General features: G+C 38.7%; 3 protein-coding genes across 3 annotated transcripts; 1 reads left to right on the top strand and 2 right to left on the bottom strand.

Moving 5' to 3' along the window:
* Nucleotides 1-2319: 2319 nt before the first annotated feature.
* On the top strand, nt 2320-6147 carry LOC126615169 (metal tolerance protein 4-like). Its single transcript, XM_050282932.1, has 7 exons — nt 2320-2751; nt 3082-3251; nt 3512-3710; nt 4371-4549; nt 4649-4799; nt 5186-5316; nt 5504-6147. Exons 1-7 carry the CDS (start codon nt 2538-2540, stop codon nt 5681-5683), a joined length of 1224 nt encoding a protein of 407 aa, XP_050138889.1. The 5' UTR covers nt 2320-2537; the 3' UTR covers nt 5684-6147.
* On the bottom strand, nt 6108-8943 carry LOC126615170 (protein PHOTOSYSTEM I ASSEMBLY 2, chloroplastic-like). The gene is made up of 5 exons (XM_050282933.1): nt 8774-8943; nt 7837-7931; nt 7239-7401; nt 6630-6722; nt 6108-6393 (listed from the first exon to the last, which is right to left on the bottom strand). Exons 1-5 carry the CDS (start codon nt 8847-8849, stop codon nt 6263-6265), a joined length of 558 nt encoding a protein of 185 aa, XP_050138890.1. The 5' UTR covers nt 8850-8943; the 3' UTR covers nt 6108-6262.
* Nucleotides 8944-10076: 1133 nt separating this feature from the next.
* Nucleotides 10077-15496, bottom strand: LOC126615168 (casein kinase 1-like protein HD16). Its single transcript, XM_050282931.1, has 16 exons — nt 14767-15496; nt 14076-14204; nt 13890-13963; nt 13678-13747; nt 13524-13579; nt 13054-13125; nt 12807-12901; nt 12658-12721; nt 12439-12568; nt 12137-12355; nt 11907-12049; nt 11536-11710; nt 11361-11451; nt 10906-11063; nt 10462-10650; nt 10077-10370 (listed from the first exon to the last, which is right to left on the bottom strand). Exons 1-16 carry the CDS (start codon nt 15133-15135, stop codon nt 10311-10313), a joined length of 2094 nt encoding a protein of 697 aa, XP_050138888.1. The 5' UTR covers nt 15136-15496; the 3' UTR covers nt 10077-10310.
* Nucleotides 15497-16307: the final 811 nt, after the last annotated feature.

Here is a 16307-nt window from a genome sequence, read left to right as displayed (position 1 = left end):
GGTAAATTCAATAAAAGGACTGCATCAGACAGGGATGGGGAACATGGGGGGCAGAGAAAGAGTGGAGAGATAAAGAAAGGCATATGGGTGGTGTCTGTCCAAGCAGCTGTCATCCTAGAGAAAAGCAAGGAAAGCAATGGCAATTAAAAACTTAAAATCAGATGGTCTCCAAAGGCCATAAAACATGGGTGGACAGATATAATTGCGAAAGACCAGAGATAATTGCGGGGGACTCAAGGATCATGCAGAAAGGAAAAGAAAAAGTAAAAGCAAAAGCTTCTGCAGCCATCTGCCATTCCACTACCTAGCCTTCAATTATGCAAATACTATCTCATTATCAAACCATCTGCCATACTCACCTTCAAAAGCAGTATTTTTGAATGATGTAATTTATTTTTATTATCTTTCGGAGATATCTGTATAAACTCCATCAGAGGGTAATATGTATAAACCCCATCAGAGGGTAAAAAAAAAAAAAAAAAAAAAAAAAAACGGTAAAGCCCAAAATAAATGGGCTGGAATGTTGTGAAGGGCAAAGACCCATAAGCCCAAAATAGCACCAACCAGGTGATCAAAAGTACGCCGAGTACTTCAAGTCATACATGAGCATTACTCATGTCAATCATACATAAACATTCATGAGCATCACTCATGTCAACATCCATGAGCATCACTCATGTCAATCAACATAAACATCCATAAGCATCACTCATGTCAACATCCATGAGCATCACTCATGTCAATCAACATAAACATGCATGAGCATCACTCATGTCAAATCAGCTTCAAAGACTTCATTTACAGAGCTCTAGCTTCAAAAGCTTCATTTACAGAGCTCTAGCTTCAAAAGCTTCATTTACAAGAGCTCTAGCTTCAAAGACTTCATTTACAGAGCTCTAGCTTCAAAAGCTTCATTTACAAGAGCTCTAGCTTCAAAGACTTCATTTACAGAGCTCTAGCTTCAAAGACTTCATTTACAGAGCTCTAACTTCAAAGACTTCATTTACAGAGCTCTAGATTCAAAAGCTTCATTTACAAAAGCTCTAGCTTTCAAAGACTTCATTTACAGAGCTCTAGCTTCAAAAGCTTCATTTACAAAAGCTCTAGCTTTAAAAGCTTCATTTACAGAGCTCTAGCTTCAAAGCTTCACTTGCAAAGCTTCACCTACAAAGCTTCACCTACAAAGCTTCAGTGCAGGGTATACAAATACCACATCCGAACAACCGCCACTTCGGCCCATACATGGATTCAATTTGAAGTCTTCAGCCAACAGACTCTATTGACCGAAGACTTGGGGGACTACATTATGTACCATATATTGGGCCTCAACTGGGCCTCATGAAAAATACTTGGGGGACTCTAGCCCATTATTTATGTATTGAGGAGCGAGCCCTTATTCTATAAAAGGGACTCCCTCACCTTCATTAGAGAGCATCGCCGCCTACTGAGCAACCGTCTCACAGCGAGCATCAACTCTAACCCATCACTTATGTATTGAGGAGAGAGCCCTTATTCTATAAAAGGGACTCCTTCACCTTCAAACGCCACAAGCCGAGCCAACCAAGGCAACACAAGCTACAAGCAGAGCGGCCTCGCAACATGTGCTACTTCTAGTTGAGCATCATTTCAGATTGGGCACCGCCTCATATCAAGCATTAGTTCTAGACGACATCTAGTTACTTCGGCCCACACATGGACTGAATTTCAAGTCTCCAGCCAAAAGACTCTCTTGACTGAAGACTTGGGGGACTACTGTTTATACCATATTTAGGGCCTCGTATTTAGATCTCGTACAAATACTCAAGGAACTTAAATGTAATTATGGGATAAAGGAATGAGCAAATATGTAATAAGTGAGGAGTCCTTATTCTATAAAAGGACCCCTCACCCTCACAATTAGGGGGAGGCCTCACTCTCATCCTCAGAGGCCAATTCCTAAGTTTCTCCTCACCCCTCTCAAAGCTCTCACTTATAGAGCTCTTTCTCTCCCTCACTTCTCAGAGAAATATAATACAATCAGTGTGGACGTAGCCCAAACCTTGGGGTGAACCACGATACATCTTGTGTTATTTACATTACATGCAGATTCACGGTCGGATTTACGTTGTACCAAGACCTCCGGTTTTGTGCATCAACACATTCAATCCAAAAATCGAAAACTGAAAAAAAATACGTGAAAAATAAAATAAATGCGTAGAAAACACTACTTACAGTAAAACCTCCCTGACTACAGCCCACCTTAGCGTTGTGGGTGGCTCTGCCCTATGTATACAAGACCTTAGTCTGCGTGCGTACGTGTTCTTGTGGGAACTTTTTTCTTGGTCAACTAAACATTTTTGCTTTGAAGACAAAAGGAAAAGAAGATAATCGGTTAATAGTACTTGGTGGGAAATTCAGTTTAAAGTTAGCTCACGTTCTCTGTTCTTTTTGATATCTTCTGACCCGAGACACAGGGAGAAAAGAGGAGAGAGAGAGACAGAACAGAGAGAGTTTGAGTCGGAGTCGGATTAATAATCAGGTCATTTGGGTGGGTCCGGATGGAGGAAAAATCGGAAACGAGCGGTGTAAAAACGCCGCTTTTCACACCGCTGTTGGGGAGCGGTGGACGCAGTCGCCGACTGAGTCGAAGAAACTCGTACAACTCACTCAGAAAGGACTTCATTTCGAGGCTCCCTGACAAGGTCCGTGCCGGTGTTGACCCCGAGTCTCCTGACGGCATTGACTTCTCTCGTACTTCCGCCTTGAACCGAGGTCTCTCCCTCTCTCTCTCTGTGTTTGGCAACTGAGAAAATGTAGAAAATAAATTTTGTCATTTGTTTGGAAACGTTAATGCTTTGGGAAAAAGTTTTCTTTTTTTATCATTTTCTTTCAATCTGTCAGGAACCCAAGAGACGGTTTGGTATTTGTTTTTAAGATGATTATGTTTGATTTATTTTCCTTCATTTTCTCAGCAACCAAACAAACAGAGTAGTACAATTTGATCTTGAAGCTACTGTTGTAATTGGAATTGTTTTTGCGTGTGTGAGTTTATTTGGTTTGTTTCAAACAATTTGTTGATCCTGGAAGTTCTGTAAATTGTAGGAGAGAAGGAGTACTATGAAGCCCAATTTGAAACACTTAAATCCTTTGAGGAGGTTGACGCTGTGGTGGCAGCCGACAGCATCGATGATGAGGATCTCGAAGAACAAGCACAACATGAAAGAGCAATGAAGATTTCCAACTATGCCAATATTATTCTCTTGGGACTTAAGGTACTTAATTTATCGCGAGACCTCAGGTTCAGGAGTACACGCTTTTAATCACTTAAGCTACAAGTCGTATCAAAAAATTATTTTAAATGAATGAATTATGATACAAGTTATGTGAGATGAAAAGAATATGCAGGATGCTTAAAAAATCTCGTTCTTTTTTGTGATAGCATACGCCGTATATGTTGAGACAGATCTATGTTTTGTCTGCAATTTCATGTTTGCATTTTACTAATTTAAGATAATAATTTTGGAATGTGTAGATCTATGCTACTGTAAAGAGTGGATCGATAGCCATTGCTGCATCGACGCTAGATTCTTTGCTCGATCTCATGGCTGGTGGAATACTTTGGTTCACTCACCTTGCAATGAAGAACGTCAATATCTATAAATACCCTATCGGAAAATTGAGGGTGCAGCCTGTTGGCATAATCGTCTTTGCTGCTATCATGGCTACCCTCGGTGCGTCATTACAGCTTTTCTTTCCCTTGGCATCTGTTGTTTTTTCCTCGCTCTCTTGTCTCGCGTTATATTGGTCAACTTCTTTTCCAGATGAATTTGTCTTATATCTTCCTTTAGCTTCCATTTTGTCTGTTGAAGAACATGTGAGAAGATCATGAGAAACATCTAACAATCGAATCTAACTCGAACCTCAAATTTTTCAGAACTTGATCAGATGTTCTTCTTTCAACAACATTTTAAGATAAGTGTCAATTGATGTTAGTTATAATCTAAAGCAAATTAAACAAATAATGCATTGAATTATTATAATATATGAGTGATGGTTTTCTATGAGGAATGGATCAGTAGTCAAAGTTTATGGTTTATATATCTTTTTTGTTATTGTAAAGTGAAGAAAAAATTATTTTGTGTGCTCAACGACGCTTTAGTCTGCAGGAAAAAATAGAAATTGTGAGATGAATACTATTTAGTCCTAGAAAAATTCTTGGTAGTATACCAGTGTACATGATGTAAGTACATGAAAGAACGAACTTTAGAGTCACAACAGTAAGAAAAAGGTATGAAGTTAGGCTTGCAGAATTTTTTTAATTAAACCAGACTATGCTGCATACATAAAACCTCAAACCAGCTGAAATTTTATGCCCTTCTGCTTCATTACAGGGTTTCAGGTATTCATCCAGGCTTTAGAACAACTAATAACCGGTAATGCCACTGAAAAGATGTCCGCAGAGCAATTGGCGTGGTTGTACGCTATCATGATATTTGCCACCGTGGTAAAGCTTGCACTCTGGTTATACTGCAGGACCTCAGGGAACAAGATTGTCCGTGCCTACGCCAAGGTTTTTCCCTTCTTTCCTTTTCAACAAGTTTTTTTTTTTCTTACGGGATTTCAGTTCTATTTTTTCATGTTATATGACTTCTTTTAATGCAATTACCAGGATCACTATTTTGATGTGGTAACAAACGTGGTAGGATTAGTGGCTGCTGTTCTTGCTGATAAGTTTTTGTGGTGGATTGATCCTGCTGGTGCTATTATCCTTGCTGTATACACGATTACAAATTGGTCCGGAACTGTTCTAGAAAATGCAGGTACTTTTTCTAAATTTTCTTCACTGACTTTTGATCTCACAAAAATCTAGTTTTCCGTCATGCTAACTTTGCGTGATTTACTAGTTGTGTGGTCATTCTTGTATCTCAACTCAGATACCAGTTTGGAACCTTGTCCTCCAGTTTTCTTGCTTGCTTTGATATATTTGTTAGGGCCAATCTAAGGAGAGATATGTGGTTGCATTTAGTACTTTTCATAATATTTGTCAAGGACGCGATGGCAAAAGAGTAAAAGAAACAAAGAAAAAGAAGTTTTGGCATCATATCAGCCGAGTTTTGCACATCTTATTGAAAGGAATTGGCATTATCCTTGACATTTTAAAATCTCCCTAATGTTTTGTACTTAACATGGGATCTCAATCATGCAGTTTCCCTCGTGGGACAATCAGCGCCTCCGGAATTCCTACAAAAACTGACATACCTTACCATAAGGCACCCTCAAGTGAAGCGTATTGACACAGTTCGTGCTTACACATTTGGTGTTCTTTATTTTGTAGAGGTTAGTCATATTACTGGCAATTTCGATGTTATATTTTCATGAGAGAGAACTTGTCTCGTGACCTTACAAATCACTGAGTTCAACCTTATAATCTGCAGACTGCATTCTATGAATCTATATCAAGAAATAGATTGAAAACTTTTATATATAATTTTTTTAACAAGAACTTATATATTTGTTAAAACAGGTTGACATTGAACTCCCGGAGGAGTTGCCCTTGAAAGAGGCACATGTCATTGGAGAGACCCTCCAGATAAAGCTCGAGAAACTTCCTGAAGTTGAGCGAGCATTTGTTCACCTTGACTTCGAATGTGATCACAAACCGGAGCATTCTGTACTTGTCAAGCTTCCGAACAGTCAGCCCTGATTCACGATGTCACAGTTTTCCTTACCAAGGAGGCAATGGCGCTGTGGGAAGCCTTTTAACTGTCTTCTGCAAAGGTCAATCCTAAGTGTTTGAGTTCATTTGTTGGAAGACGAAGCTGTATCTGCCGTAATCTATATACTTTCTTGCCGGAAATGATTTCCTCTTTCGGCCAGTTCAGTTTAATAACGGAGGATAAACTGGGGACCGCACACCCTTTACATTATGGCTCGATAAATTATTGTGGCCTGCACGAGCAGTTTAGTCTCTGTTTTTCTTTCTTTTGCCTTATTCCTTTGCCATATAAGCTTTGTATACGAACAAACAAACGCAAGTCAGATTTAAGAGTTTCTTGTTCGTCGGTTGATGCTTCTTATGTCTGTAAACTTCTCATTTGTTTCGCTGCGTGTAGAGAAAAGAAAATGTCTGCAGAATAAACGATCTGTAACTGCAGGATCTGTTATATATATTGAGATGTAATCAAATACACATCCGTTAAGCGTATATAGTGAAAATCGAACGGTCACAATGCTGGAAATCAACTCTTTCGTGTGGAGGTCACGGTGATGCAGAACAACTCTCTTATGAATTTGGCAAAAGCCGGCCATTGTACATCTTATCGAGCAACTGCCGGGCATCAGGCCTGCGGAGAAGACCTTTGTTGTTCGGTACACCAGTCCCTAAACACACCGGACATACGAGTTTCCCCCGTCCTGTTTACAACAACAAAAAATTACTCATCAAAGAGAATGCTTAACCATACAGTGGTCATTTGTTTTACAACTCTGTACTTTTGTTTACATAATCCAAATCGAATTTTCGCCTTCAAGGAAACGCTTAGCCAGTTCGAAATATTCAAACAAACAACTGTAAGCGTGAAGCAATCTTGGAGCTCATGGAAACACTATATGCTGAAACAGTAGTATGAATATCAGTGACGAGTACATACCGTAACAGTTTGGACATTCCGTGAACTCGTACACGTCTTTAGCCCGTTTTCTGTTGAGAGCTTTCCATTTTCCTGTACCACCACACATATCACCTATATAAAAAAGCAAATCAAAATCTCGTGGACGAAGGGGATACCATAATTAACATAAGATCTAAAATTTCCAGGGAAAACGAAACTCAAGTAACATACATTTTTCGAGTTCTTTTTCAGTAGCACGAACGCCATCTTTAACAAATCATTATGCTCCGAGTACAATATCTAGATCTAAAACTCTTTATAAACCAACTAATATATGAGAGGAAGAAGCAAAATTTGTTCCTCCTTTACGAGTAAAAGCACCAACTCAAGGCGTGTTGAAGGGAATTTGTATCTTTGGTTTAAACTAGATATTGATTAGAACCATTGCTCTTTAAAGAAAGAAATCCACCAAAAGAAAAATCAAAATTTGAAGCAGTTTGGAAGCCAATTTGAACATTAAAGTTAGTTTTCGAGAACCCTTGGACCAATTTCATTTCTCTAATCAAGATAAAAATTGTCCACATTATGCATGTAAAAATGTCAACATCATTTCAAATCTTGATTTCAGAAAAGAAACAATATACTTACAAAGCACAGCGCCACTTCCCCCACAATTCCGGCAACCAGGTCTGTCGTTTCCATCCAGTGCAAGTGCCTTTGGAGCAGAAGTGGTTGCAGAATTGCTTATCAAAGCAGCGGTTGAACATAGACATGTGAGACACAATCGCCGAGAGATTGAAACTTGAGGTTCCTGTGGTCACCGAACCTTTGTAAAAATCAATTACAAACAAATTTTACCATACTTTATAGCTAACTGATAAGAAAGATAATTTTGTTTCAAAAGTTCCAATTGGTAAGAGTAATCTACGCAAGTCGAATTCTCAGAAAACGAATATATCAAGCAAAGTTGAGGACTTTTTGCAGCAGAGGAAATCATGGGAAAGATTGCCTTCAACAAAATACTAAAGATGTTAACTTTAAGCAAGTATAACCATTAAGAGCATGAATTCAGTTCTAGCCACATTTACTACATGCATCAGTACACTATATACGAATGACATGAAGCCATAAACAATGGCCATAATTTGTTGGAATCAGGCATACCTTCAAACTTCAAAGTCAAATAAACTTATTGTAATCACTAATAAAAAAAACTAGATACTTAAATCTAATGAAAGATCGTTACCTTTGAATGTTTAGATGAGTTTTCTGCGTCCCCTGGACTGCTGCTCTCATTCTCAAGATTCGCTCTTGCATGAAACCCAACTGACTTCGAATTGACTGCCAAGTTTTGGACATACAAATGAAGCTAGTATCATTTTTCAACAATTAGTGACAAAAGATTCAAAGACATCAACATAATTTTCGCAGCAATCGTGCGCTGCATTACCGAATGAGTGTTAAAAGAAAAATGTTCACCGGCTACAACTTGAAAGCACAATTTCAGTACCATAAATCATCTTGTCTTTCATTTCTTATGAAAGGGTACACGCTATCACCGGATATCGGGTTCTAGAGTTAAAATGGATCCCCAGAACTAGTCTGAGTGGAAGTAAAGAATTAAGATTTCATGACATTGCCTTGACTGAATTCTAACATTATTTCAAGTTCTCAAATCGTTAATGCCGAAAAGGAAAACAAATCCCATGTAAAATCTCTTCGTTCGGAAAATCAATAGAAACAGCCACCAGTAAAACCCTATTTGCTTCAGTCAATTTCGAACCTTTCCATCAGTAAACCCATCATTCATGAAAATTAGATGAACATTATATCCTTTTTCTAATTTTTCCCGTAATTAAACTTAAACACCCCAAAAATGACACGACAACATTAGAGACAAAGCAAAACCAAGTAGACAACGATTAAATTTGGTAAAGTAAGCTGATTAACAGAAAACTATGAGGTGAGTGACCGTTACGGCAGTTAATATCCGCATATATAACGAGAAACAAGGAAGCAAGAACTCTGCAAATTACGAAGGAAGAGATAAGGCAGAATAAAGCAATTTACTTGGAATTACTATATGCATGGAAATTACGAGAAATTAGCAACTCTCAGCAAGTTCGTTAATGGGTACTCAAATTTTAGAGAGAGAGAGAGAGAGAGAGAGAGAGAGAACTTACAGTGGGATGGATGGGAGGATTTGGAGAGGCGTAGGGGGATGGCTGAGAGATGAGAGGAAGAAGAAGAAGCCATCATCCTCTCTCTCTGTATGTTTGTCTGTCTATGTGGTCTTAGCGGGACACTTCATGTCTATCATCCATCCTCTCTCTCGATCTCTTTCCATACGGAGGGATGGTTTGGTATTGCTATGCTTTAAATAAAAATTACTTCTATTGTGTTGTGAGAATAAGCTTATTTTTGTTGCTTCACGTTTTCAGCATTTTTTTCACTAAAAACTATGAAAATAAGTTGTTTTTAAGTGTGTACCAAACACTTTTTTGAACTCATTTTTTTATACCCACTTTTTATAAAAGTACATCAGTACTGTACTAACACAGCGCGACTGGGTGGGACCCTACATCCTCCTCCTTCAGGCTTTCTATTTTTGTCCCTCCCTAGATATTAACGCATGAGAAAACTGAAGCAATAGTCCTGAAATTTGGTCTAATTGGAGTTTTGGTTTTTGAACTAAAAATTCATGGATGTTGGTCTCTAACTTGGTATGATGTGAAGCAATGGTCATTTTCACTACGTTAAGATTTCCATTCAAAATAGAGGGGTTAAAGGCGCAAAAAATGAATAGAAGTTCTAACGAAGTTAGCCAAAAGAACTTTGCTCCATATTATTACAAGTTCATGGACCAAAGCTCTAATTAAACTAAAGTTAAGAGACCATTGTTCCAGTTAATTTATTTTTATTTTTCTCCAACCACATTTTCCAAGGGGTTGTTTTTCTTTCTTTTTTCTAGCTCAATTAACAAGAATTTTTTTTTTCTTTGGTCAAATTTTTTTATAAGATTTGTTCATCATCAGAATTTGTCAAATAAAAGATCACTAAATCATGCATGCATCCCTCTCCTAGCCCGAAAAAGTATGGAAAAGCGACTGAATTGTTCAAACCAACTAAACCAAACTAATTTGAGCGATTAGATCTGATTTTTACTAGAGAGCAATTTTGAACCACATCAAACCAAACTCAAATCAATTCGGTTATGTTCGGTTTCCGAGTCCAGAAATATGACTTGCCCGGTTTTTAGCTACGCTACCAGTTTGGGGTCTAAACCAAAGCGATCCAAACGGTGAGTTCGTTGTGCAGCTTATGAACTGAAACAACCGAATCAAACCGGTAACTAAACAGGATTCCATTCGTTTAGTTTTGCTACCAGCTTGAGGTCTAAACCAAACCAATCGACGCAGTTAATTTAAGGCCTAAACCGAACCAAACAAATCGCAACAAGCCCTAATCACATATGCTTGCTTACAATTTACTTACCAAAGAGTGTACATCTTGCATTTAACTTCATAGAGAACTCCGAAGCAAAAGCCAACTATACGGCTCATAAAACATTTTAACATACAACAGAATTTGTGCTGCTGCAGCTAACTCCTCTCGTACAATCAATTCTTCTTACAAATCATATTGGACCACGAGAGGGAGAACGAAAAACAAAGTCGTCTACAAATATCGACTTACAAGTTCCTGATGATTACACAGGAATCAAGATACAGTGCGCCCGTAACACAAACAAGCGAGATACAGATTCTTCGCCCATTTTTCCTGTTTATAAGAAGAGAATTTAGTGAGGATATCAATAATCTACTATTGTTCTGTGACTAGAAAAAAATAAATTTAACCGTTTATTTCATACCTTCACATGTGTGCTTGGGAATTGAGACGTGCGCAGCGTCTCCTGAGTTTCGTCACCAGGTTTGCGCTTTGGAACACTCAAGATAAGAGCTGCTTGATCCCAAGTTGCTGCTGTCGATGTTATGCGGAAACCATTGTCCCAACGTCTGTGGATGCCTTCACTCGGATAGAGAAAATCAAGCTCCACAACCTATGAAAACAAAATGGCAAATGAGAGGTGCGACACCAAGCGGAAAACCAGAAAACAGAAATAAGTGCAAAGTCACATGTATTAGCTTTCATGAAATGCTACTGATCACACATTAGTGCATATGAAGTTAGCATATCTCTTTGCCATAATCAGGATCCACTCGCTTTAAACTCGGGTCAAAAGGTTGGATGCTCCATAAATGGCCTACATCCACCCTAAACAGATGATATTGATGATAAACTGGGCACAGCTCACCTGATCACTGAAGCCCGCATTGCGAGACATAACAACACCCCACCGGCTCCCAGCAGTTGCCATTGAGGTCACATGAAATCCTTCTCTCCACTTCTTATTTATCCACTTGAAGGGGAAAGAATCACTGACTTTGTAAGACTGTTGCGTATACTGGGTACCTGCACCATCATGGTTACAGTTGAATAATTTAGTGACTGAAAGTGAATTAAACTGATGTGGATTTTCAAATTTGCAAGTACAAATGCTGTCTACTAATTTCAGATTACAAAATGACAAGATCCCCTTTCATAAGAAGAAAACATGACTCATTAACCTCTGTCAAGAAACTCAAAACATGAATGTCCAATACAAATACATCAGTGTCGAATACAAACACAAATGCATCATGCAGATTTATTAATTGACACAATTGGACTTCATAGATCAATGCCCAACAAATCACTAAAGCAACATACCTTTGGACATCACTACAAGGGAACTTCCATTGTTAGCACCGGCAATAGAACTAATGTAATAATTCTTCTCCCATTGTTCCATGATCCATTCCTGTCCAATTGGAACAAGAAGTCTGTCAGGTTTTTTAGTACAATATCTTATACCAATATAAACACGCACGGAAATACAATCCACCTTGTGCAAGAAGAAGGGGGAGAGTTCATAAACTTGGTTTGTAAAACCGGTTCCAGCGTCCATAATAAGTGCCCAGAGATTAGAACAAGATGACACACAACTTATAAGCAGACCATCTGCAATCCCTCTCTCCACATGTTGTGCCAACCTCGCATCAGCGACATTGTAATGATACCTAGTAATAAAAGATAAGCAAGCCATGAGAAAAAATGCAGTCAGGAATTCTTATATTCTAATCGTTCTCTCCTTTTTAATTTTGGATCAAAGATGCTGTTAATATGCAAGGAAGAATGAAACGACACTATCTATCAACAGAGAGGAAAAAAGTACAACATTAGAAGAAGGGTACAACGTTGCAAATGAGTTTCTACCTCTGTTTCATCGGCATCCTAGCATTGTAAATTGAAATCCATTGGGTGGCAGGTACTCCTAGCCGAACCTTCTTCCTAGGCTGCCCATCATCATCTTCCTCAATATTCAATCTACCCCGTTTCTGGCCAACCTGACTGATAATCTGAAAAGGTTCATAATAAAAAAATTTAGAATCCCAGTGGACAAACAAAAAAAAGAACTCTATAGATTACAGTATCACTAAAGTAACCTTTTGAGCACCATCAGTTTTGATTGGCCTTACAGCAGGATTTGATCCTATCAAACCCTCAAACAACGAGATTAACTTCGAATAGTTAGGCTCTTCATCAAATTTCATGTTCACCACGACCTCAAGAAATTGTCTTAGAGGTGGGGGGCAGAAGCAGCACAGCATTTCAGGAGATGTTGCCATCTTTTTTTTGCAAACTAGGAAAGATTTGTTATCACCCTGAAACAGGAGCAAGTATAGGTCAGATAAAAACACAATTAAAAGAAGTAAATCAGACTCTGAACTTAATCCATATTATGTACCTGATAGCCTTGCCATGGTAACCTGCCTCGGTGGAGAAAAATAAGTGTATAAGCAAGAGATTCAAGATCATCTCTTCTGCTAGCAGTTCTTCCCAGATGAGCATGAACACTAGCATATCGCACAGTTCCCCTGGAGGTGCAACATAGAAAGGATTTAAGGCCACAGATAGAAGTATTATAGTGAAAACTATAGCCCAAAACATGCAGATATTAGCGTACCTAAACATATCAGGACGTTGATCATAATCAACATGCCCCCCACTAGTGTCTTTCCACTTTGTCGCTGCAAAATCAGGTGATGAAGGCATAAGAAATGGAAGTAAATGAAATAACTGGAGACAAGCCATAGATGAAGTAAATTTACACACCTAGTCCAAGGTCAACAAGAAACAACTTCTTCTCTTGAGCTGTAGATGGCTGACCAAGTAAAAAATTTTCGGGCTTTACATCTCCATGCACATAGCTAATGTCAACAAGTCATGAGTTAGAAATCTAATAAGGAATTCTCCCTCTTAAAACAAGAGGATTGAGGAAAAAGTGTTCATAGTAAGCCAAAAGACTGGGACAACAAACACCAGTAAGTGAATAAAATTGACAGCAACTGCATTCACATACCCTCTTGAGTGCATCTTCTCTAGAATTGATAAAGACTCGACAGCTATACAAGCTACCATTTCTGCAGACATCCTGTGTTCATTCAAACATAAACAGCAAAATATAAGAATAAATCTTTCAAAAGCTGAAGTCAAAAGTTAGAAGAACATGCACGTGCTCTTCCACGTAAAGTCAAAATCAGTTAAGAATAGATACCCACAGACCACATCAAAAGCCATAAACCTTCACATAACTCAAGCTTTCTATTTCCCTAGTATCTTAAAGTTAACTTTAGGGTAATCCTTAAAGCATGGCTCAAAATAGATTTGCCTCCATGCAGACCCCACAAAATACAAGGAAAAAAACATTTAAAACTGGAATTTCCAGCCGAATGGCATATTCAGCTTTTGGATTTAAAGAGAACAGTAAATGAATGGATAACATAATGAATAATGTTTGGATAAAAAGGGATAATAATCTTAAATACTCACGCTTGCCCTGAAGAATTCCATACATCCCATAAACTAGGCCCTAGCATGTCCATAACCTGCTTATACAGAATAAGAAACGTATTTGGTACAAGGAAACAAGAAATTCAACCAGTTATTGGAAAGGGAATGATACAAAAGATACGACAGTTCATACCATAACATAATAGTCTCCTTGCTTTCCTTTATAATGTACTTTTGGCACTCCATGACTACCACCAAGGGTACTGTTCAACAATAAGAAATGACCAATTAATAAACAAAGGTGTAAGTGTGTCTATATGTAATATACTTTAATGAACCTAACCACATCACCCTGAGAAAGAACAAAGGAAAAACTGAAAATCTAATACAAAGAAAAAGACTCACTTGTAAACTTGCCACTCATATGGAGGACCATAAGTACATCCTTTGCTATTTCTGTGCTCGAATTTAAGTGCTACCTGATAAAAAAAGTCAGAAATAAATCCATGAGGACAATTACTGATTAATTAACGAGATAATCAATTTTATACCATGCAGCCTTCTTTCTACATAAGAAAATTTGGAACTTACCTCAATAGCACCAGCACCACTTAGACGATCAACTCCACCCGTAACACGACGGCCAACAAACACTTGACCAAAGCCACCTTTCCCCAGCTTCCTCTCTACCTTATAGAGTGGTGACCCTCCTACTTGAACCTTGAAAAGCAGAATACAAATCACCAAATTACTACACATAATAAAGTTGACACCAAATCTCTTTCTCTTTATTATGAACTTTTAAACTATTACAAACAAATCGATCATTAGGTTACAACAGTTTAAAGAACACCAAGTTAACCCAATCCGGTGCATGCGCCAAACATAGCAAACAAGTATTAAACTAAAGACGTCCACTTTACTCGGAGAAAATTTTGAGTATGACTGCCACACGGGCAAGTGATGTTACTAATTCGTGTGTTAGATTAGACATGAACGGATTTGTAGCACCGTGTGCGACCCTCACACTGAAAAAAAATCTTTCTTTACTGGTCCCCATAAGGAAACTGGCTGCTTAGGATCAAATTGTCACAAGAACATCAACTAAACATAACAAATGCTTCCAAAACCGATGAATAAAGTTGACTACCAATAGTTGAACAATCAAAGAGCAACAATTAGAAAAGAAAACACATTCATCAGCAGCAATACCATCCAAGTCCCCAACTTAAAAGGGAAAACGCAACCGAATGCATCGAAATAGCAAGAAAAAATTGGCTACCTTTTCGGGGAAAGGGGCAGTACTGCCCTCTTCTTCTTGCCCAGCAGCCTTATTAGCACTCAGGCCACCACTATCGTCAGCCATCACAGCTTTCTTATCTTCCTCGACTTCTTCTTCTTCCTTACTGCCCTCCGAATCGGAGTCTTTCACGGATATCACAATCACAGGGTCTTCCTCCGGATCCGGCTCCTGCTTCTCCTCTTCTTTCAATTTCCTCACAGCCAACCTCGTCCTGGGCCTCACCACGGCCTCGGCGGCGGCTTCTCGGGCGACGGTGGCACGGGTCCTCCGCGACCGCGGCGGTAGGTCGGAGGGCTTGCTTGCTACCCTAGCGCGGCCTCGGCGTACTCCTCTGCGAAGCTCCGGCATTGCTCAAACCCATAAAATGAATTCGTACGGTGCCTCAACGATTCGATCATTATATTATTAATCCCGCAAAGCTTCGGGAGTCTTGGGCATGGTTGGAATTTTGAAGAAATGGGTCGGGGCGGAGTGGAATTGGAGGCAATCGGAGGTGAACTGGGTCGGGTAGGGGTCCGATTGGGGGGATTTGGGTTGGATTGAATGGTGGAAGGTTGGAATTTGGGGGGTTAGGGTTTGGTGGAGAGGGCGAAGAGGGGGGAGAGAGAGAGAGGCGCCGAGTCCACCTGTTGGATGATGCGGGAAAACAGACGAAGACCAAATGAGAGAGGGAAGGGTTTTTGGGCGTGGACCGCGTGGCTGCTTTTGCCATAACAAATCGGGGCATCCGTCAAATAAATACAAAGATTATCTAACAAATGTTGCCCAAAACAAACAAATTGTTAACCAACCCTAGTTAAAATTTTGAAATTCAAAGGTTATCAAATGGGAAGTGGATTGAATTCAGGATGCAGTGGATGAAGAAAAATACATGGCTTTGTCATAATAATTTATCTTTACGTTAGGTGGAATCACAAAGACATTTCAATCTTCTTTAACCATCATCGTATAATTCATCAGTATCATGAATCAAAATCAGAACGTGTTATAAAAAATACAGACCTCTAATTTGTCCCTAATACTGGCCAACATTTTATCAACACATGAAAAACATTAACCCTTTTTCTTTACAGTTTAGTTTAATCCTCTAGATAAATTGAATTCTTAGAATAAGAAGAGAATTCCTCGGGAAATTACAATCCACTCGGAGGCTCGGTGCTCACTATGAGCTCGCACGGCTAGGTAAACCCAATAAAACTCTTAAGCCCAATTAAGTTATTACAACAAAGATGAGCCCAAACAAACAAATTCTTAGGAAACTAGACTTGAGACCAATTTATTAATTAAAAGCGGTCAATGAGATTGTCAGAAAATGTGATACAAATAGTATTGTTTTGTGTTTACATATTAGAACAAGTAGGTTCATTATATAAGTTATTTATCCATATCAATTCATCATATCTCACTCTATGGACTATCGAGTCTCTCCCTCTTCCTTCTCCATGCAGAAAAATTATATGTTTAAACCATAAACTTTAAACTAAATAGGAACTTTATACTTAATTTTAAAAAATGCATTT

This window comes from Malus sylvestris, chromosome 3 (assembly GCF_916048215.2).
Source record: "Malus sylvestris chromosome 3, drMalSylv7.2, whole genome shotgun sequence".
Taxonomy (NCBI): Eukaryota; Viridiplantae; Streptophyta; class Magnoliopsida; order Rosales; family Rosaceae; genus Malus; species Malus sylvestris.
The sequence above is the reverse complement of the archived record's forward strand: the minus strand, read 5'-3'. Positions and strand labels throughout refer to the sequence as shown.